The 23,214-nt window shown below is 45.4% G+C and overlaps 1 protein-coding gene across 3 annotated transcripts in view; it reads right to left on the bottom strand.

The window, feature by feature from the left end:
* LUZP1 (leucine zipper protein 1) overlaps positions 1 to 22,733 on the bottom strand; it is a 43,930-nt gene extending 21,197 nt beyond the window's left edge. For 2 of the 3 annotated variants that reach the window (XM_034753887.1, XM_034753889.1), the window contains exons 1-2: positions 22,600 to 22,733; positions 5,385 to 8,671 (exon numbers count right to left, since the gene is read on the bottom strand). In XM_034753887.1, the coding sequence (XP_034609778.1) occupies positions 5,385 to 8,558 (3,174 nt within the window). In that variant the 5' untranslated portion in view covers positions 8,559 to 8,671; positions 22,600 to 22,733. Of the gene's footprint in view, positions 1 to 5,384; positions 8,672 to 22,068; positions 22,265 to 22,599 lie in introns of those variants that run through there. The other variant, XM_034753888.1, reaches the window with a different exon arrangement.
* Positions 22,734 to 23,214: the final 481 nt, after the last annotated feature.

Genomic DNA, 23,214 nt, shown 5'->3' with positions numbered 1-23,214 from the left:
GACTACGTTGGATAAGAACTTTGGGTGTGGCTAGATCATAACCTTGTCCGTGGAAAACTGTGTGTAAGGAGGCCCCAGAGGCAATTGCTACCAAGAATGCAGTTTTCTGAGACAGGAGGAGCAATGGGCAGGAAGCATGGGGCTTGAATGGAGGTCCCATAAGAGCTGCTAAAACAGTGTTTAGGTCCCACAAGGGGACTGGCCCTCAGACCAGAGGATGCAGGCAGAGAAGTCCTTGTCACCATGGCGTTGGAAAAAATCTGATTTCCCTTGAATAGATGGATGAAACACGGATAGTGCTGCCAAGTGCATTCTCAGAGAACTGAGTGCCAAGCTCGATTTCTGAAGGTGTAGCAGGTACTCCAAGATGTGCTGGATGGAAGTCCCTGTTCTTCCATTTTGCCAAATAGGCTGTCCAAGTGGTAGGTTTCACAGCATCCAAGCAATGTTCTTCCTTTTCATTCAGCCATGCAGCAGCCATGCCGTAAGGTGTAGGGAGCTGATCGTCAGATGCAGAATGCATCTGTGTGAAGAGGTTGGGAAGGAGAGGTAGCGGCATGGGAGGCAGATCTGACAAAACAAGGAGGCCCGAAAAAAAAACACTGTCTCAGGCACGCCAGGGCAATCAGGACGACCCTGGCTTGATGCACCTTGAGCTTGGCAATGACCTAGGGAATGATTGGGACAGGAAGGAAGACATATAAGAGAGTCGACTGCCAGCTGTAGTGGAAAGTGTCAGAGAGAGCCTGGGCTGAGACCCTCCCAGAGAGCAGAATAGGTGACACTCTTTGTTTTCCCCCGTTGCAAATAAATCGATCATGGGGATGCCCCATGCTGCAAAAACAATCTGAAGGACACTCCTTTAAGGGACCATTCGTGGCTCTGTGAAAAAATCCTGCTGAGACACCCTGCAAGATGGCTCTGCACCCCTGGCAAGTGGACAGCTACCAGGGTGATGTTTTCTTTGATGCAGAACTGCCATAGGTTGATTGCTCTGCCTAGAGCCAATCTGGAGTGGGCTCCCCTTTGTTTGTTCACATAGTACATTGTGGTGGTATTATTGGTGAGTAAGTGAACCACTGAATGCCTGATGCGGTCCTGGAAGGCACAACATGCATTGTAGATAGCCTGAAGCCCCAATACATTGATGTGGAACAAGGCTTCCTGTTCCAACCACAGGCCCTACACCCTCAACAAGTCCAAATGCGCCCCCCAACCCAGAAGGGATGAATGTTAATCACTGATTTGATCGGGGAGGGCCAAGTGAAAGGAACTCCTTGGCACAAGTTGCACAGGGACTCCCACCAGTGCAGGGACTCTAGACCAGTGGAGGAAGGTGAATCAACCAGTCCAGAGATGCAGGGCTGGGCGGTAAACTGTCCTGAGCCACATCACAAGAGGGTGAAGACGCAACCTGGCAAACTAGACCACCTGGGTGCAACTGGACAGATGGCCCAACAGGCTCAAACACACGCAAACTGTCATGGAAGGTTGCGATTGTAGACGGAGACACATTTGTTGAATTGCCAGGAAGCAGTCGCTCAGCAAGAACATCCTCAACTTTGTGGAATCTAACAGAGCCCCAGTGAACTCCATTTGTTGAGTGGGAGCCAAGGTTGACTTAGTGGTGTTTAGAATGAGTTCCAATCGGTTGAGTAAATGGTATGCAGTGTTAACATGGGCAAGAACCTCCTCTCTGGAACTGCCCCTTAGCAACTGGTAATCAAGGTAGGGGAAGATGTGGATTCCCTTCCGCCAGAGGTATGCCATGACCAATGCCATATATTTGGTGAAAACTCGGGGGGGAGGGGGAAGGAGAAGGGGAAGAAAGCCGAATGAGAGAACTATGTACTGAAAATGGCATTCTCCTACTAAGAAGCAAAGAAACTTCCTGTGACTTGGTAGAATGGCCACATGAAAATAAGCATCCTGAAGAGCAGCAAACCAGTCACTCTAAGACAGAGGAGGGCAGATAGCTAAGAGTGTGACCATGTGGAACCTCACATATCTGATTAATTTGTTGAGTCCACAAAGATTGAGGATGGGCCTCATCTTGCCCTTGGATTTTGGTATCAGGAAGTACCAGGAGTAGAAACCATGACGCTGGGGTTTTTGCGGAACTTCCTCCACCGTTCCCAACATTAGCAGACAGCCGACCGGCTCGAAGAGCAGCATCTCATGAGAGGGGTCCCTGAAGAGTGGGGCTGGTGCGTGGAGAGAAATTGGTTGGGATAGCCCAATCTTACAGTGTGTCTATGACCCAGCTGTCAGAGGTAATTGAGACCCAGGCATTATAAAAGCAGACCAGCCTGTCCCCAATGGAACAGAGGGTGGGAGGCAATGAGAGTGGAAGAAGAACTGGAACAGTGCTCTGGACCAACGAGTCAAAATGGGCGCTTAACAGGTGCAAAAGGAGGGCGAACAGCCCAGCCAGGCCCTGAGCTCAAGTGCTTCCTCTTGTGAGACCTTTCCCTCTTCCTAGATTAGTCTCACTGTCTCGAGGAGAAGGGCTGACAAAAGGATGCTGTCGTCTGTACAGTTGTTGTTGCTGTGCCCCGTAGTGGTGTCTCTGCATGGGCAGCATATGCACCCCCAAAGACCTTACGGTAGCCCTGGAATCCTTAAAGGAAAGCAGGGTTTCAATCTTGTCTGAAAACAAGGCTTTGCCATCAAAAGGCAAGTCTTCGATTGTTTGCTGGACATCCAGAGCAATCCCTGAGTTTTGGAGACAGGAAGCCCTCCTCATAGTAATCACCAAGGCCATCACTTTGGTTGAGGTGTCCGCAATATCAAGGGCGGATTGCAAAGACATCTTGGCCATCAAGCAGTCTTTGGTGACAAACACACAAGACTCATCACAAGACACTTCAGGCAACTGCTCCTCAAATTTGGCCATAGTCAACCAATTGAGAAAGTCATATTTGGACAATAAAGCTTGCTGGTTCACAATCCTCATCTGTAACCATTAGGAGGTGCATACCTTTCTGCCCAAAAGGTCCAAATGCTTAGTGTCTCTGTCTTTGGACGTGGACTTGAACCTGTCCTGCCATGACCACCAGGGAGTTTGGGGCCAGATGGGAATAGACCCCCTTGTATGCCTGAACAGCCACAAAATAGCGCTTCTCCAAGCACTTGACCACTGGCGGTAACGAAGCCGGTGTACCTCAAAGAGCACTCACAGGTTTGAGGAGCACCTCATTAATTGGGGGGCCACTGCAGACACCAGCCTCGCGAAGTCTTTGACCAGCAGCGATGACGAGACCAAAAGGCACAGTAAGTCCGCTACAGCCTGGTATGCTGACATCACAGACACGGTCAGTACTGGCATCCCTCCAGTCAGTACTGGACTCTAAATAGATGCCTGGAGGCCAGAACTGGAGTCAACAGTACAGGGTTTCTGCCCTTCCTGCCCTGTACCAAAAGGAGGAACAGATGTACACATGCCATCCTGCGCACCAGGACTGGTCCCATGCCAGGGAAGGCAGAAGAGTTCCCCTTGGACAACTCTTCTTTGGTGCCAACAATGGAGAACGATTCCTGTGCCTCTTCGGAGAGGTCACTACCCCAGAACAAGAGGCAGCAGCACTTTCTGAGCCCCAGGGCAATCTGCGGCCCGAGATAGTCCCCTGTGTGGGCTCAAGCCACGTGGTTTGTTCAAGCAGGTGCTGTTTGAGGCAAAGGACCTGCACCACCTGAGTCCTCCTCTTGAACGATCTACAGATGAACAGCGCTCCTTAAGATGGGCTTTGCCAGGGCAGAGCAAGCACTGTGTGTGGGGTCACTGTTGGGAAACGCTACTCCACACGAAGGACAATGCTTAAACCTGGGGAGGGCATCGGGGGGGGAGAGGGCACAGCCACTAATACCCTCTATTTTTTTTTTTATTAAAACTCTTAACTATGTACAATAAGCTACACAAAAAAGATTAATGTAAGGTTGTGAAAACCACCACCACACGAGCTCTGACTCCAGACGATGGGTGATGAGAAGGAACTGAAGGGGGCTGGGGCGGTGCCATCTCATATTGCCGGATGCTGCCCCTCTAATGGTTCTGCTAGGCAAAAGTCTCCGGCTCCAGCGTTTGGGGTGCGCACACACCTACTTGGAATATATGTCTTCAGCTACTCAAAGAAGAAATGTACCTAGTGGGATTTTCAAACATGCCTATTAGGTCAAATATAGATCCACTAGGTGCCCATCTGCATCTTTAGGTGCCCAAATATCTTTGATAATCTGACCCTAACTCTCTAATGACAATAGATGCTACAAAGTAAAGCCGTGTTGCATTGTATGCTTAATCCCCGAGAGGTGAAGTTGGTTCTAGGGAACAAAGCAAGGTTTGGAAAACAAAAATACCCTCTCACATCTTCATCTATATTCCCAAATGGAAACCTTTGTTCAGTGGCAAATTCATTTGGCTGAGAATTCCCTCCCTTCCACAACCACCCTACAGACCTTTGATCTCTTCTGTACTTTATTTGTGCTTCAAACCAACACTGAAAATGGCTGTGGGAGTTAATGAGGGCGCCCCTGCTGTTTGTATTGTATAGATACTGCATAAAGAGTGGGTACATTGAACTCGAACAGTAATTAAAACACATATTTAGCATGGCCAGAATGGACACACCCCACCAGATGAATATTTTAATGTCAGGGATTCTCAGTCCTCTTCAGAGAGAGAACCACATCGTAACAGTGAGAACATCTCCTGGATTTCCCCTTATGCAAGCTCTCCTCTCACTGACAACTGAATAACATACTCAATAGCAAGGAAAAGTAATGCTAGGAAAGTAGTTCATGTGTTTTAAGCTTTTTCTCAAGGTGATCTAACAACTTGGAACTAGGAGGAGATGGCAGCACCACACAACCAGCCGTCTCTCTGTGGTCTGCTAGGACATGTTCCAGGGAGCCGTTTGAGGTATGTCACACATGGAGGTGACACAGCCAGCGTCCCTTTAAAAATGGAAGTTGAAAGTTCAGACTGAAGCAGTGCAGCACTCTTTAAATGAATTCTTTGCTATTTCCTGCTGACTCTACCTTGCAAAGCTTGACTTTAAAAGACATATAGGCTCATGACTAAGTGGGACCAATTATTTCCTCTCTTAGCTTTGGCAAGAACAGATGAGTATGGCTTTATTTACACAGAGAGCAGTACAAGAATGAGGCAGATGGGAACACAACTAATCCGCCCAATTTTCCAAAGTCGCTAATTAATTTGGATGCCTCAATAGTTAGGTAATCAGTTGAAGTGAACAGGAGCTGTGGGAATGTAACGCCTCTGAAAATCAGAACTGTTAGTATTTCAAGTTGGGCATCCTACAATTAGTGGACAATTTCAAAAAGAGAATGACAATTAAAAGTAACAGAAAACAGAGAACACTTACTGGTAATGTCATGCGATTCCAAGTAGAAGCAGTGATGGGATCATGGACGTAGCTCCTTCGAGTAGATAGCTCAGATGCACTCAAGCTACTTTGGGTCCTTCGGAATTCTAATTCAGGGGTATTCCAAGAATTAATAGTGGCCCTGGACTTTCTTGAATTCTGCTCAAGTAAATGTATTCTTGCATTGGCCCCTTCCATTTCAGAGAGGTCTGTAGATGACTTGCATGCCTTTGTACGAGTGGAAGCTGTATTTTTTTCCACTTTGATCTGAGAGTCTTCCAAAGATTGTAATCCCCGCCTTGTCCTCCAAGAACTTCTCAGAGTGATGTGTTTTGTCTCTGGTGAATCTGCTTCTAAAGACCCATGGCTTTTCCAGCGGATTGATTCTAAGGATGGATCACAATTGTTCTTCTCAATGAGTTCAGAAGGTTTTATCATAATACTGCTTCTTGAGATTAGTGTTTCTGTCCTGTTTCTCAGAGCTAAATCCCCAATTTTATCTGCCTCAGATAATTTCAGAGCAGTATCACTCTTATTAATTGAGATATCAAAGGGTGTGCTGATGTTGTTTGTTATGGTTGATAGCTCATTTGGAGTGACTCGAATATTGCTGGTAGACGTATGTCTTTCCTTTGCGGCTTCATTTGTGTTGGTCCTTGTGTTGGCTGGCTCAGAGGGGAAGATTGTTATGCTGCTTGTCATTTTATTTGTCACAGTTTTAAAGAGAGATTTCTGTTTTTGAGAGTATTCCTCAGACCCAGCCCCTCCCATTACTTCTTTCATGTCCTTTTCAATTATTACAGGTTTAATGATGGCTTTTGATCTCAAAGCTTCTCTAGGGCTGAATGACCTTCTGGATTTCAATCCTACGCTGGCGGCATCTGAAGATGTCTTTATGGATTTGGGGGGGTCATCTTCATTTCCAGTATTTTTATCATTTTCAAAGAGAGATGCTCTGAGAACTCCTCTGGAGCTTGAGAATTCTCTGGAACTGGGTTTCTTTCTCGTCTCCAGTTCTGATTCAGTGGCAGCATTGGTGCTTTTACCAATCTCCTCATCTGTACTAAGTTTTTCATGGCTAGCTGGTTTGATGGCTTTGGATCTCAAAGAGTCAGATTTTATGCCAACATTTGTCTGACCTGTAACTGATGGTGCAGATTGGTCCATTCCTTCCTTACCTTGACTTGTGAGAATCTGTAAGATGTCTTCTTGACTTCTTGAGCTGTTTGAATACTTTAATAAAGTTGGAGGCTTTGTATTTTCATGAAAAATGTCTGTAAATTCTCTTTCTTGGGAGTTTATTGTTCTTTTAGATTTCCCTTCTGGGGACTGTCTGTGAGATAAAACAGAGACTGTTGCTGCTTCTGCTTTAGAGCTGGTGGATTCAGCTGCTAACATCTGAGAAGAGATATGGTATCTATATGATGAAGCTGTTTCATTGGATGGTGCATGGTTACTTTTCATAAAGGGTATCTCTACACATAGATCAGACATCTCTGCTTGGCTTGTTTTCATCTTTTCAGTCAAAGATACAGTCATTTCTCCTTTGCTTGATTTTTCATCAGAGGTACCTTGGCAAACATCACTAAATATTTGAGATGGCTTTTCAACTTTGGTCTTCAGCCCACTTTCATTCCCAGGTTTGGAAGATGCTTTCCAAGATTTGTGCTCATGTGCAGCCGGTGGGTATCGACTCAGCACAGATGGCTGCTCTCTCGATTTCTTCACTTCATTTTGTGGAGCACCACTATCTTTCTGCATAGATAAATATGTAGCAACTGCTGATTTGTCTTCCATTCTTTTTGTATCAGTAATCACAGTGTCTAGTAGAGCAGATGTACTAGATGCCTTTACTGTTCTCCTAGTAATTAAACTTGGACTGGGAACTTGCTTGCTACTTGTGGTATAACTGTCATTATTGGAAGAGAATTCTCTGTTCCGTGTCCTTTCTCGTCTATGCTGAGGTGAAAGCTCCCGTGACTTGTGTTTTGAAATTGCCGGCTCAGCTGTGATACCTCTGTATTTAGGTCTGTCATGTCTAATTCTGCTGGGGAAGCTCATTTCTTCACTTTCCACCTCACCATTCTCCATATCCTTTTGTTTCTTTATTTGAATTTTAATTTCTTCCAATTGACCAGTCAGGAGCTTGTTTTTATTCTGTTCACTCAGATAACTATCTTGCAGGTCATTATTTTTGGCTTTCATTTTTTTAAGTTCTTCTTCTAAAGATTCAAAATGTTTAATTTGAGTTTTAAGTTTCTCAATTTCTTGGTTGAGATCTTTCACTTTGTTGTCTTCTTGATTTTTATTCTTTTGATTTTCTGATTTATTTCTGGTTTCATTTTCTACATGCTTTAGGTAATCCAAGCTTCCCTTTCTTCTGGTTTCTTTAGAGGGCAATGCAGAGGTCAAGTCATCTTCAATTCTCAGGTCATTTCTATCCAGAAGACTATTTGATGATCTTTCTAGCAGGTTTGATGCATTTCTAGTTTGATCTGCCCTATTTAGTTTGTTGTTTTGTTCTAGTTTTTGTGTTAGCTCCTGGATTAATTTTTCATTCTGCTTTTCTCTTTCATTGAAGTGTTTTCTTTCACTAGCAAAGCTCAGTGTTAAAGATTTAAGCTTTTCTAACTCACTTACTAAACTATGTTCAGTTTTATCCAGTCTGTCTTCAGATGCTTCAAGTTCTTTTACTTTCATCCTAAGTATTTCCAACTCTGTAGATATTTTTTTGGTCAAATTTTTTTCTTCATTAAGGCTCAGACACAGCTGAGTACAATCATTCTTGCTCCTGCCGAAAGCTTCCTCCAGTTTTTCCAGTTCTGCCATTCTCTTCTGAAGCTGTTCAATTTCTGATTTAAGTTCTTGAGTGAGACTTTCCTCCTCCTCCAGTTTTTCCTTCATCAACTGACAGAGCTCTTCAGCTTTTTTTATTTCTTCATCCTTGCCTTCAATTTTCAGCACTCTTTTTCTCAGAGCTTCTACATCAGCCAGCATGCTAGAATTGCTGCCTTCTGCCTGGATAACCTTGTCCTGAAGGTCAAGAAGCTCATCCTCTGCTTTCTGGAGATTTTTTGTTGCTTCTTCCAGTTCATCAAGACGACGGCCAAAGCTCTGTAACTTGAATCGAAGGTGGCGATTTGAAGTCTCCTTATAACCTGTAAATTCTGCCATTTTTATTTTTTGTTCTTGGGTTCAATTTTCTTCAGTTTGGATCAAAGGAGTGATTTTAAACATGTCAGTTTCTCCTTGAATCCTGCAGCTTCTTTGACAGAGACAATTTTAGCCTGAAAGAAGAAAACAAAGTGAATACAGGAAGGTAGGAAATGTTTCTTTTGTATAATCTCTTCTTTCATTAAACATGTTTCTGAACGCTATAATTCAGAGCATAAGGAGTGATACAGTGGAAAAGATCAGTGGTCCATTTAGTCTAGTAATACAGTGTACTGTCTCCAACAGTATCCCACCACTGGTTGGTGGGAGAAATGAATACCCTCCTAAGCTCAGTTAGGCAGACAGTATGTATGTGTATCCTAGAGTGACCAGATAGCAAGAGTGAAAAATTGGGATGGGGGTGGGGGAGTAATAGGAGCCCATATTAAAAAAGTCCCAAATATCGGGACTGTCCCTATAAAATCGGGATATCTGGTCACCCTAGTGCAGGGGCCGGCAACCTTTCAGAAGTGGTGTGCCGAGTCTTCCTTTATTCACTCTAATTTAAGGTTTCGTGTGCCAGTAATACATTTTAACGTTTTTAGAAGGTCTCTTTCTATAAGTCTATAATATATAACTAAACTATTGTTGTATGTAAAGTAAATAAGGTTTTTAAAATGTGTAAGAAGCTTCATTTAAAATTAAATTAAAATGTAGAGCCCCCCAGACTGGTGGCCAGGACCCAGGCAGTGTGAGTGCCACTGAAAATCAGCTCGCGTGCCGCCTTCGGCATGTGTGCTATAGGTTGCCTACCCTAGTGTATCCACTCAGCGCCCCTCCAAGATTGATTAGTGCTCTTTGTGTGCGTGCAAGTGTGATGCATGCTCCTCTGTGACTGGTTAGTTGTGTGCATATGCACANGACGGTAAGTAATTCTTATTTCTTCTGGCAGAGTTTGCAAGTTGTATTCGAGATCTCTGTGAACACAGAGCTCACCTTCCTGTGTGTGACCCACAGAGTACTCCTGGGGGAATTCTGCGCCTCTGTGCATGTCCAGAATTTATGTCCCCAGAAGATTTCTTTGCTTCCCCGCAGAAAAATGAATTTCTGCCAAGGAAGCAAAGGGAAGCCACAACAGTGGTCATGCAACCCTCCCCAGCAGTATGTTTCAAGTGTCCGGGGCAGCCGGCAGAGATAAATCACTGTGGGGCAGGGTGCGGGACTGGGGAAGACCTGGCTGATGCCTGGTGACAAAGTGGGGATTTTCCCTTGTTATGTTGTATGTGAGTCTGTTGAACCTATGTTAGTTTTATTGTTTTGCACGAATACTGTGTGTGCCTCAGTTTCCCTGTGTGCTGCACTAATGCCAAGGTGGTGGGAATAAGGGCGTGTGACTTTGTCTGAGACCCTCAGGAGCAGTTGAGGCTACGCCAACTGCCTGCATGTAGGCGATGGACAATGCCCTTTGTAACTTGAGAACCAGGAGGGGGAATGCAACCAGGTGACTCTTGGCCCAGGAAGCAGGACAAAGACCAGAGAAGGAGCAACGGGCATGTCAGAGGCCAGGCAGCGGAGTCCAGGGCAGTCTGCTGGGGGGGCGGGCGGGAGGACTGGGAAGGGAGGAGTCCAGGGTGTCTGGCCCTGGGGTCCCCCAAGATGGACTTTGCTGAAAGCACAGAAATCAGGGACTAAGAAGTTTTGTTCTTTGCTGTGTTCCTGTCAACTAATAAACGTTCCGTTTTATGCTGGCTGAGAGTCACTGCAGAGTTAGGGTGCAGGGCCTTCTGGCTTCCCCAGAAGCACCGAATGGGTGGACTCACTGCTGGAAGCACATGGTGAGGAAGGGGATGCTGAATGCTCTGGAGGTCAGATCCAGGAAGGTTGAAGCTGTGTAAGCTTCTTGGCCTGGAGACAGTATGCTCAGAGAGAGGAGGCTCCCCCAGAGTCCTGTCTGGTTTCACACGGAGTAGTTCTAGAGCATCGGCCCGGTGATTCCGTGACATGGTTCCGACGCTGTGCCAGACTCAGCTGCTAGTCTTGGCTGGGCTGAGGAGGATAGGACTTTCTCCTCCCTTCCACTGCAACCAGGACTGGGTCAGACCCACCACCAGATTTCTCCCCCAGCTGCAGGTAGCTCTGCAAACCCACCACCACCACATTCCTGCACCCATCGCTCCTCAGTTGCAGGGGGAGGGATCCCTCTACAGCGAGCTGCTCCTCCATCCACCCAACTCCCTTGCATCTAGACCCCCTCATTCCTAGATCCTCCTGCCAAGCCTCACCCTCCCACACTCAGAACCCCCCCCCCCCATGAGCCCCACTCCACCTGGACCACCCCAACAAGCCACCCACACCCAGATCCCCACTGAGCCCCAACCACCTGCACCTGGATCCCCACTGAGCCCCAATCCCCCAGCATCTGGACCCCCTTGCAGAGTCCCATTACCGTTGCACCTAGAACTCACCAACCAGTCCTTGTGCATCCAGAGCCCCACCCCACACCCAGATTCCCCCACTGAGCTGTCCGCATCCACATTGCCCACACCAAACTCTCTCAACCCACACCTAGAGCCCCTCACATTAAGCTCCTCCACACTTGGATCCTGCCTTGCTTAGCCTGCCTGACCACACCTGGTGCACCTAACACAGAGGGGCAGGGCCCTGGGGTGTTTCTGAGGCAGGCCTGATCCTTGCGCTGAGTCCATGTCCTGGGGGTGGGAGGGGGGAGCTGCACAATAATCTCCCACCTCTATAGCCAGTGGCCTGTGTTCCCCAATGCCGTGCTTCAGCCTCCACATTTACTTGATAAATAAAATTTGCAGAATTTTAAAATACTGTGCACACAATTTTTAATTTGTTGGTGCAGAATGCCTTCACAAGTAACAGAAACACCATAGGGGAAAGGGCAGGGCAGATGGTGTTTTTACAGAGTCTAGCACAATGTGTCCCCATTCTTGGTTGGTCCTTAGACACTACCAGAATAAATGTGTTCTGTATTGTCTCTTCACCAGCCCTTCCACTCTGTGGCACTCCCCTTCAGTGGGATTCCCAAGGGCACTAGTGGGCAGGGGAAACTCTGGCAGTGGTGCCAGGCAGCCGGGGAGGACAGAGATCTCTGGAGCTAGTGTTCCAGGGTCTGCTGGATAGCTCTGCATCTCTGTTAGATACACAGGTTCTGGTGAATAAATTTCCTGTCCATGTCATGGGGAGACTGGGCATCCAAGGGTTAAGAGGGCCACAACCCTCACCCTCTCCATGGGACAGCAAATCTTACCCCCCCCCCGCCCCGCCCCTCGGACAGACCTTCATAGCTTTCATTCCCTTTGGCCACCTTTGCGGTTTGTCCCCAGCAGTCTGATCTGGCTTGAGGACTTCTCTCCTGCAGAATATCGGTGTTTAGGGTATTTTCCCCATTGTAGCAGGGCAGTTATCCCGCTCCTGAGAGAAAAGGCTAGGCTGATTGGGGAAGCAGACACAGCTGGGGCCATGCCCCAATCAGGCCCCAGCTAGCCCTATAAAAGGGCTGTGAGCCAGGAGCTAAGGCAGTCTATCTCTAGTGGTGGTGAGAGAAGGACATAGCAGCCTGGGAGCAGGGTACCAGAGGTAGAGTAGTGCTGGGGAAAGGCAAGAGGAGCTGGGGAGCTCCAGCCTGGCAACTCCCCAGGCTGCAGGCCTCGTTCGAGGCCTAAAGAGAGAGGTACTGGGCTGCAGGGAAAGGCAGCAGGTCCAAAAAAAAAAAAAAAAAAAAAAAAAAACCCTTGCCAGTGATGAGTGGTTTACAGACTGCAGTTTGCCCCAGTGAGCAGGGGCTAGATGACGACTGGCAGTCCCCACTACGGCAAAGTGGGGATAGAGGGTTGGGGAGACCCAGACTGTGGGTTACTGCTGGGGGCAGAACCCAGAGGAAAAGGGGTCTGGGAGGGACACGGGGGGAGGGGCCCTAAGGCAGGCGAGACACTGGACAGTAGGAGGCACTCTATGCTGGAGAGCTAATTCCCAGGATAACCAGCAGGAGTCTCGCTTTGCTACACCCAGATACTGAAGATGCTTCACTCCAAGCTGAACCTCCCTGCCCAATGCACAAACTACATGAAGGCAGTATTAAGGCTGCAACTCTAAATGCATAAAAGCTGAGACATTTTAAAGACAAACTTCCAACAGAAACATTAAGTTTCCCATGTTGCACCCAGACTAAGGCATTCTCTGCATTTCACAGCATGAACTGTATTCCAAAATACTACACACAAAGATGCCATGTGGCTGAGTTAACTTTGCTATGGGGACCTTTGTATTAGGCTCCCGTATCTACCGCATGTTTAAATTCTTGATATTAATGCTACATTAAGGTTATTTAGTTTTAAAGCGGAGGACAGTTTTTCCTCCACTTTGAAACAGATATTTCCAAATGATTCACATGACACAGGGAATGAACCATTTTTCAGTTCTGCTCCAAATACTAGTTCAGGAATCTCCTTTCTCCTCTGATATGTTTCACTAATGTATCACATGTACCAACAAGTCCTTGAAGCAGTTTCATCATATTTTCTCTTTAAGGTAACCCATTACACACCCACATGAGGCACAGAGACCTCACAACACGAGCCAGCTGAAAGTGCTGCAATGGAATCAGATGATCGACTCAGGCTTTCAGTCTCTGCAGTATCTTCTTGGCTTTAGAAACTGTATGGTATGTTTTTCAACATCTCCAGTCAAGGAAACCACTTATTACTTCTCAGTTTTAGGATTCAGAATGTATGCATGAAAACAATTTACAGCATTAAGAGTTAATGTGAAAACAGAGCAGGACAGGTCCAGTTGCAGCATGTCATGAAGATGCAGTATTGCAGCAAAATCTGTTATTCAGAATTCTAAGATGTTCTGCTGAATGCAGCATAATATGACAGAGCTGAAAAAAAAAAAAATGCTAAAACAGATAGTTACACTCTGATGAGCACCTGCTAGATATCATTAAGCAAATTTTAGTCAATTTGAATTGTACAAATAACAATTTTTTTTTTTAAAGTGAAACATTTAATTCAAAAAAGAAATTATGTTAATCTCTCTGCTCAATGGTGTATCCTATCTGCATTTAGAGTTCTCTCACCCAGTTAGGTAGGGAGATGCATTTTTAACAAGACTCAGACTTTAAAGGTCAGAAGGGACCATTGTAATCATCTAGTCCAGTGGTTCCCGAACTGGGGTTCGTGAACCCCTGGGGGTTCGCGAAATGTTACAGGGGGTTCTCGGGGTGGGAAGGGGGAATTCCCTAATGGCGGACAGAGCTGTCCCTAGGGACCCTGGGCAGCATGGGGCCAGCAGCCCGGAGCTCTTGGACTTCCAAGAGCTAAGCAGATCAAAGCAAGCAGATCTATCACACTGAGATTTAACCTTCAAGACTCCTTATAAGAAATGGAAAGGGAGGTGGATATTTTTTGCTGTTTTTAAAATCAAATAGGGAGCTAGTATTGTTTTTAAAATTATGATGAAGAACAAGTTTATGCTTTATTGTAATGTGCGTTGTTTGCCTGGACTGCTCAAGACCTGAATGCTTGTCTAGGAGGAACTCTGAGTTGGCTTCTTAAATACCTTCATGCTGTTTCACATCTGATACTCCTTGATGAAACATAGGAGCCTTGTCTTATAATAGGCTTATTCAAAGTGATACAAGCTACGAAAGTGAGATCTTGGAAGAGTGTAGCCATTTTCAATAATGTAATAAAAATACTGTAATGATAAATAATAATTAATAAATAGTGTGTAATAAGCATGTCACAAAAACAATTTTTATATCTCCAAGATCACTGCTTTCATAATTTATAATCAGGTAAAGGAAAAAATCCCTAGAAATATTCATTTTTAAGAGGGGGTTCACGAGACTTGACATTTTAGTGAAAGGGGTTCACGGATTGTTAAAGTTTGGGAACCACTGATCTAGTCTGACCTCCTGCACAGTACAGGCCACAGAACCTTGCCCACCCACTGCTGTGATAGACCCAGAACCTCTGGCTGAGTTACTGAAGTCCTCAAATTATGATTTAAAGACTTTAAGTTAAAGAGAATCCAATCCACCATTGACTTTAGTTCAAACCAGTGAGAGGCTCAGGCCAACAAGGCAGGCAAAAAAACCCCCAGGGTCTCTGCCAATGTGACCTGGAGAAAAATTCCCTCCCAACCCCAAATATGGCAATGAGTTATACCCTGAGCATGCGGGCAAGACCCAGCAGCCAGACACCTGGGAAAGAATTCATTGTATTAACTCAGAGCCCTCCCCATCTAGTGTCCCATCACCAGCCGTTGGAAATATTTGCTACTAGCAGTCACAGATGGGCCACATGCCATGATAGGAAATCTCATCATACCATCCCCTCTACTAACTGAGAACATAATACTTAATAAATTCTTTAGAACCTATTGTAAAAGATCAAGTTATACAAGAAAACACAGAACCAACTGAGCAAAATGCCTAGATGGCAGGAGTCTCAGTACTAAATACAACAGTAAAGTTGAGAAGGCCCTGTCATTCTAACCGTCCCTTATAGGCGCTCATTCCTTGCTCAGAAATATTCCTTATTCACTGAAAGTTTTGGTCCCAGCCCTAAAGCAGTTTTTAGGAAGTATGAATAAAATCAGTCCAGCCATTTCTGAACTAAGTGTTCATGACAAAATCCAAAACAAATAACTTTTCCAATTTAAAAAAAGTTTTTCTTGCTCACATAACACAAAAAGGGTTGAAATTTAAAACTTCAGTGTGTGGATAGTCCTCAATGAAGGCTTGTCAGGCAAGTTTCATACTGAGTGAGGTTCTCCCGCTTGTGTTATGCAAGGGATCAGCCTAGCCCTAGACCACCATACTGGTTAAGTCTGGCCTTAAAAAAACAAAAAAAACAAAAACCCACAAATCTATTGCTTTGAGAACAATTGGCTAAGTAAGTTCACAGTTATAGCTATTTGGATGCATGTGTTGGTATACGAACGATAGATTAAACAGACTAAAGCCCAAACTGTCCCCATCATGGCTGGAAGGGGCAAAAACGCTGCACATTACCCTTGGTCCCAAGAGGTATGAAAGAGTGGGAGATGTAAGCCCTGTAGCATTGCTCCCTCTTCCCTTGCCCACAGGGGATTGGAATCTATATGCAGAGAGCTGGGCAAGGGTGGGTGCTTCTGCTCCACAGGGTTGGCAGTTGTGCAAAAGCAGAACTGTGCTTGGCACATGCACTAATCTATGCTGGCAAGAATGATACTGTGCTGTTCAAAGTCACAAGAAAAGCAACATGGTGGCACAGACAAGTAAGCAAACATGTATGGTGGGGCAGATATTAATGCTGCCATGGTCTATGTTGGCAGATGCCAATTTTCCAAAGTGCAGCTGAATCATAAAAATTCTGTGATCTTCCATGGGGATTTAAGTGATCAGTTTTTGTGCCAACCCTACACAAATCTGGAGGCATGATCTAGTGACTGGGAAATGGGAACTCTTGAATTCTAACCCTGGCTCTAACACAGACTCTTTCTGTGGCCTTGGATAAGTCATTTTACCTGCCTCGGTCTTCCCATCTACAAAATGCAGCTAATGATACTTAGGTGCCTCAGGGCAATTGTGAGAATTTACTGGTTAATATTGGTACAGCTTTTTGAGGTGGACAAGTGGAGCGTACGAGTGCTCAAAGCTATTAAATGAATCCAAACCCCAGTGTTGCTCCCAGATTGATTTGACATAAACTGACCCACATGCATTTATTCTTTTTCTCTCCCTTTGCAATTTAGTTTTGTGGGTCCCCCCCCCTTTATTTAACAATATGCAAACAGCTATGTTAATGCAAGATTATAGTAAACAGTTTTAGTACAGAAAAGTCAGAAAACACAAAGGATATGCTTTTCAGAACAACAGAAAACTTGCCCAAATAGAGACTGTCCAAAGCTGTAACAACATAAGTAGTAAATTGAAATACTGCAACTGGGAAATGCAGCCAATTTTACAAACTTAGGGCCAGATTCTCAGATAATGTAAGCCACCTTAGCTCCATTGAGATTGAGAGAAATATGCCACTTTACACCAGCTGCAAATCTGTCTAGCATAACTTATATAAACACACTCCTATTGATGGATATTTTGAACATTTGACAGGTCTATATTTGGTAGCCTTGCTCTGGGGTGGCCCTGGCCTTATTAACCCAATAAATATCTGATCCAAGTTCTGTTCTAGGATGGTTCTTTGTACAATAACATAGTCTCTGAAGTTCATTGAGTACAACCTGGAGAGTTAGCCTAATGCTCCAGTGCATAGAACTAGCTGTCCTCATATGCTTATCCTGCAGTGACTCCAACTGAAACGTATCACTCTGGTTGATAGGCTGATTGGTAGTTGGGTATAATACTAAAAAGATATATGTTCTAATCAAATGATATTATTTACATCCTAACCCTAACCCTTCAGAGCTCAATTCCCAGCCTGCAGCTGCCGCTCTCCAGCTGCACAGTTCTGAAGGCAGCGGTGCTTCCTTCAGCTGTGCAGAAGTAAGGATAGCAGTACCACAACTCCCCCCATAACTCTTTTTTGGGTCAGGACCCCTAAAACAACAACAACAGTAAAAAGCAACAGAGGGTCCTGTGGCACCTTTGAGACTAACAGAAGTCATGACTTGCATCTGAAGAAGTGAGGTTCTTACCCACGAAAGCTTATGCTCCCAGTACTTCTGTTAGTCTCAAAGGTGCCACAGGACCCTCTGTTGCTTTTTACAGATTCAGACTAACACGGCTACTCCTCTGATACTTAACAACAACAACAGTGAAATTTCAGATTTAAGTAGCTGAAATCATGAAATTTATGATTTTTAAATCCTCTGATCATGAAATTGACCAAAATGGACCATGAATTTGGTAGGGCCCTACCGATTAGGACGACTTCCAAGCAGGGCTAAGGAAAAGCAGGACAAACTGTGGTTTATAGCAGTTTATCTGGTCTACATTTGGGGTTTGCACTGGTGCAGGTACCCCAGTAGCTGGAATCTCAGAGTAAAAAAGGCCAAAGACAAAGAGAGGTTAAGGCCAGAATTGTCAAATTTGGGTGGCTAAAGTAAGGCACCTAAATTCATATTTAGTCCCTTAAATAAGTGGCCTTATTTTCAAAGATGCGGAGTACCACAAATGCCCTTGACCTTCATGGGAGCTGAAGGTGCTCAGCACTTTTGGGAATCAGGCCACTTATTTAGGTGCCTAACTTTAGCCAACAGAGGTTAAATTATTTTTTTCACCTAACTGAATCAATGGCTGCTAGAGCTCTAGAAACCGGAACTCAGATTCCCAGTCCCCTTCTAGGCACACTCCAATTGTTTTTGTAAATTCACTTTTGTAAAGTTAAAAAGCAGTAGTAGTCAGAACCTACCAGAGACAAAGTCAAAGTGAGGGTAAATGAAATGGCTGCTGCTTCTAAATTTAAACATGGCAATCCAACAATATGAATAATGCATGGGAATTCTTAGTACATTTACCAAACTATGGAAAAAAGAGACTGAATTAAGACTTCTGTCAACAAAGGGGAAAAAAAAAAAAAAAAAAAATGCAGCACAGTGAAGATGTGGGAAAAGCCATGCACCCTGGCAGATGACCCTGCCTGGAACAGAGTGAATGAGTAATATGACAAGTATAGGCAGCAAGTATATGTACGATTTTAGAATTTTAAAACAATTTTTGCACTGTTAGAAACTGTTACACCTCACAAGTCCTGTATTATAATAGCTACCTACCACAAAATACACAACTATTACTACTACTCATAATTAATAATAGAAAATGTTTAAAACCATTTCTGGCCAAGATTATTTGCTTAACCAGAGATTCAAGTTTCTGAATATATTCTCATTTAGTGAATAGGTTCAGTTATGCTAACATCACTTTTTGAAGAGATTATGTAATCAATACCAAATGTATCATATTTCCTAATTGCTGGCCTGAATGAAAAGGAGTGAATTTACAATGTAAGAAGGCTTGCTTACACTGGGAAAATACCTCATTGTTAGACGTTGTGTTAACTAAAACGTGTTCACTAACACGGTGTTAAATATGTTTGCAGTGTTGTTGTAGCTGTGCTGGTCTCAGGATGTTAGAAAGACAAGGTGGGTGAGGTAACATCTTTTACTGGTCCAACTTCTGTTGGCGAAAGAGACAAGCCTGAGCTACACAGAGCTCTTAGTTAAATATGATTTAGCATGTAGAGTGGATAAGGACATGTTGTGTTAAATGGTTATCGTCTGGTTGTGGTTAACCCTAGGGATTAATACTTTCTAAACAAGACTTGTTCCTGTCTAGACTAGGAACCAAGTAGTATTTAACATCATGTTAGTTAAAATGTTTTCAATAACATGTTTTCTAACATAACACATTTTCCCAGTATAGACAAACTGGGAGAAGTTAGCACAGAGTATCCTGTCAACATTTTTATAGCCAGCTTCCTGGATACCAGAATCAAGCAATGTGGCTTCAAACTGGAGGGAAGAGACTTTACTGGAGCAAGCTGTGTGCATAGGACTAATAATTTCTATAAAACATTGGTATTTCTTTTCAAACATTTTCCCCAATTTTAATTAACAAATTTGCACTATCAGAAAATTTTAAAAAGTGAACTCTCCATTGCTACTTATTATTTATTTTAAATGCATCAGTCATAGAAGTATTCAGAAATAAAATGATTAATGATAACTTAAGGGTGTTAATGAAGCAATAAACATGCCCTGGCCTAAATGAGCTATAAAGGTGGAAGGGTTTCTCAGCCCAGGAGATAGTTACTACTGAGCGAACAAGGAACCCCGTGCTTTCTGGTTTCCACCTGCCACCTCCGTGTATGATTTATTGCTAGGAATCCTTACACTCAAACTTCCACCAGATGCTCCCCAAAATACATCAACCCTAGTTTTCTAAATCTTTCTCCTTCTGACTCTTCCTTATCTCTTCTGGAAGGCTTAACCTCCCTACCCCCCATTCTCTCGTAAGAACAGTTATTATGAATATCTAAGTAAGGATGACAGAGTGGGGAAAAGGTCAGACATTAAGACAGTCATCTTTATTGTGGGCATACCCACAGAGAATTCTGACAGTAATGGCCAATCTCTAGGGCCCTACCAAATTCACGGTCCATTTTGGTCAATTTCAGTGTCATAGGATTTTAAAAATTGTAAATCTCATGATTTCAGCTATTTAAATCTGAAATTTCCCAGTGTTATTTTAGGGGTTCTAACCCCCCAAAAAGTTGTGGGCGGGTGGTCACAAGGTTATTGTTGAGGAGGTTGCAGAACTGCTACCCTTACTTCTGCACTGCTGCTGGCGGTGGCGCTGCCTTCAGGACTGTGCAGCTAGAAAGCGGCGGCTGCAGGCCGGGAGTCCAGGTCTGAAGGCAGAGCCGACAACGACAGCAGTGCAGAAGTAAGGATGGCGTGGTATGGTACGGTACTGCCACCCGTACTTCTACACTGCTGCCTGCCGAGCTGGGCCCTCAGTCAGCAACTGCCACTCTCCAGCTGCCCAGCTCTGAAGGCAGGATCACAGAAGTAAGGGTAGCAGATTTCACGGTTCGTGACGCATTTTTCATGGCCGTGAAATTGGTAGGGCCCTACCTACCTCACAATGGAGACATTTAGATGATCTATGCACAGATTATGTAAATTCATATGCTTTCAGTGGCTGAGGGCCATTTTTAACCAACGTGTGTTTATTTGCATATTGTACAAGTATTGAGAAATGCTGTAACCCATTCCTCATTCCAGATGATCAGAGCACAGTGTAGAACTTCAAAATAAGCATACAGGAATGGCTCAGAAAAGTACATCTTCCCTGCGCTCTGGTGGCCAGATACAACTCCAGTACTATAGAATAGTTCAGAAGGACTGAAGGTGTCATTTTAAGCATCCTCAACACAAAGGAATGTTCGCTAGATGTTCGTGTACATCCACACACACCCAAGTGATTTTTAAAAACTCATTAGCTATGTACATTTCAATTATTATTTTTTTCTGTGGTGTGGTAAGCAAGGAGAAATTAACTACTCCTGACATTTACTGATTAAAATCTAATCCTTTCAAGCCTAGTTCTAATGTACTTATTGGTTGATCTGGGTGTCTTTAAACTGGCTTAACTGGTTTAGATTTGGCAATGCAAGTTCGCAATAAAAGTGTCTTACCACTGTGGAGAAATATCCCCTCTGCAAGGGCTCCACAAACATTAAATACAAATACCAGCAATCACCACTTGGAAACGATAAGTGTAGCATCTCAGGAAAAATTATAAATGGGAACAGAAAAAGAAGGAAGAAATTTGATCAGTTTTCCAATATTAAAATCACAGACTTCCCTCAAGATTTTAGGATGGGGGGAAAAGGGAGGCAAAGCCCTGAAGTATTTTCAAAGTGAGCCTCAACTCTGGAAAATCAGAAAAGCTGAAATAAAAATAAAATATAAACCTTAAATTGGTCTTATTAAAGGTGGTATTATTAAGGTATTACTAAGTGAAGGATGAGTGGATGGGGGGGGGGAGGGATTCAGATTAATACAGCGCTATTAGAAAAGGTAATAAGTGGGGATAATAATAAAACAACGGGAACATTTATTTACAGGGTGCCCATGCCTGGGGTCTCAGGGCACCTAATAAAACAACAACAAAAGCCAGAGAGACAATATAATCCAACATACTGGGCATTAAAGTACAGAATGCCTGTTATGAATTTCATATCGTATTAAACATTTTGTTGGTTACAAAAAGGTTTAATGAATTCTACAGAAATTGCTTAAAGTCTTGAAAACCAATCACTAGCCAGTTCCATAATACCTCTAAAGCAGGGCTATGCTGAGATCTCCTAGGACAACGTGCACATATGTTTCTGATGCCTATATTATACTAAACACATTTGCTCTAAGGTAACAGTGCTGCCCCTCGGCCAACAAACTGGTGCTAACCGAGTGAGAAAATGCTCTGAGCACTTAAGGAAAGAAGAAGCCATTAGCGGACTCCTTCTGCAAACAACAGCCTAGATCAGTCAAAGATCATGGTGGGTGAAACAACTGCAAGCTTGATCAGGAAGCCTCTGTTCACTATTTGCAGTTCACGTTTCCATGGTCAGGAAAATGGTTTCGTTTTAGAAACTTGGAAAATTCCTCGGAGTAAACCGAGCACAAACAGATCTGCCCTGGAGAGGGTTCTGATCAAAATAATTATTTCTGACGCAGAAGAATGCTCTACTTGTTCCCTCATTTAACCATTTAAATTCCCTGCTCAACCAGCATATTGGAGGTTTTTCCCTTAAAAACTGTGAAAATGCACATTCTGCTTAAACCATCCTCCTCAGTAACAGACCCAACAGTTGGAGACCATTTTTCATTCACACCGCAAGGTTAACTCTACCTCCATGGAACAGTCCAGTACGAGGACTTTTGGGCAACCACGGGGACTTTGTATGGCCCCTGCGTTTGTTCCCTGATCTATTTTAGATAGAAATGGCAAAAGACAAACGAAAGGGCGCTGGGATTTCTGAATCAACATTACCCCAGCCAAGGAAGCAATCTTAGGAGAGCTCGCCTGCCAGCTGCTAGCAGTTCCTGGAGCTGGGACTTGCTGGGCTCATGCTCCCTGCTGGGATGCAGGGCGCGAGCTGTCTCCGGCCCAGCACTGAAACGCTGCGGCTCCCCCGACCGCATGTCAGCGGCTGGTGGGGCAGGCTCGGGAGCGAGGCGCCCCCTCCCCAGAAAACTACGGCTGGAAGTTTCAGCCCAGACTCCGGGGGAGTTTCACTAACAAAGCAACTGCCGGGGGGGGGGGGGGGGGCTCGCCCGCAGGAGTCTCCCCTCCCCTCCCCGCTCCCAACGCGCCCTTCGCAGCGGCTCCCCCACTGACCCGCCCTGGCTGCCGCTGGCACCGCGAACAAAGCGAACGCCTCGCATCCCTCCACCCCGAGCCGGCCGGGCTCCTGCCGCCCCCTCCCCAGGACCCGGCCTGCTCCCCGGCCCCGCTCCCGCTCCCCGCGGGTCTCCGCAGACCCTTGCCCGGCCCCGAGCCCGAGTCCCGCCGGGAACTTGCCCGAGTCTCGGAGACGGAGCCTCCTCCCAAGACAGCCGGGTCCCGCCTCTCGCCGCCTGGGGGCTCCTCCTGGGAGCCGCGCGGCGCCCTCCGCAGTTGCAGGCAGCCCGCTGGCTCCGGGCCGCCGGGCTCGGGCTCCTGACAATGAGAGGCGGGGACCAGCCCGGGCTGGCGGCCTGACGTCAGGGGAGCCGCGGGGCGGGGGGCGCTGGCTTCCCGGGCGGGCCGCGGGGGCGGAAAGGCCTGTCCGGGAGCTGGGCGAGCGGGCCCGGAGCGCCGCGGGGCTGGCTCTGACCCTCAGCCGCGATGGGCTGGAGAGGGACAGCCCACAGAGCCCGTGAAGCCCCGGGCCGAGAAGTGGCTCGTCCTGCTACTGGACTTCCCAGCCGAGGGCCCCTGTTTTATGGCTGCCGGGGGCAGCCTCGCCCCGTTCTTCGGGGCATTGTCAGCCCGGGGCTGGGAGCGGGGCACAGGATGAGCAACCCAGGGTCAGCCTTTTGTACGGTTGCCAACCCTCCAGAATTGTCCTGGAGTCACCAGGATTTAAAGATTAATCTTTAATTAAAGATTATATCAAGTGATGAAACCTCCAGGAATAGGTCCAACCGAAATTGG

This window comes from Trachemys scripta, chromosome 20 (genome assembly GCF_013100865.1).
Source record: "Trachemys scripta elegans isolate TJP31775 chromosome 20, CAS_Tse_1.0, whole genome shotgun sequence".
NCBI lineage: Eukaryota > Metazoa > Chordata > Testudines > Emydidae > Trachemys > Trachemys scripta.
This window is presented reverse-complemented; position numbering and strand designations above follow the sequence as displayed.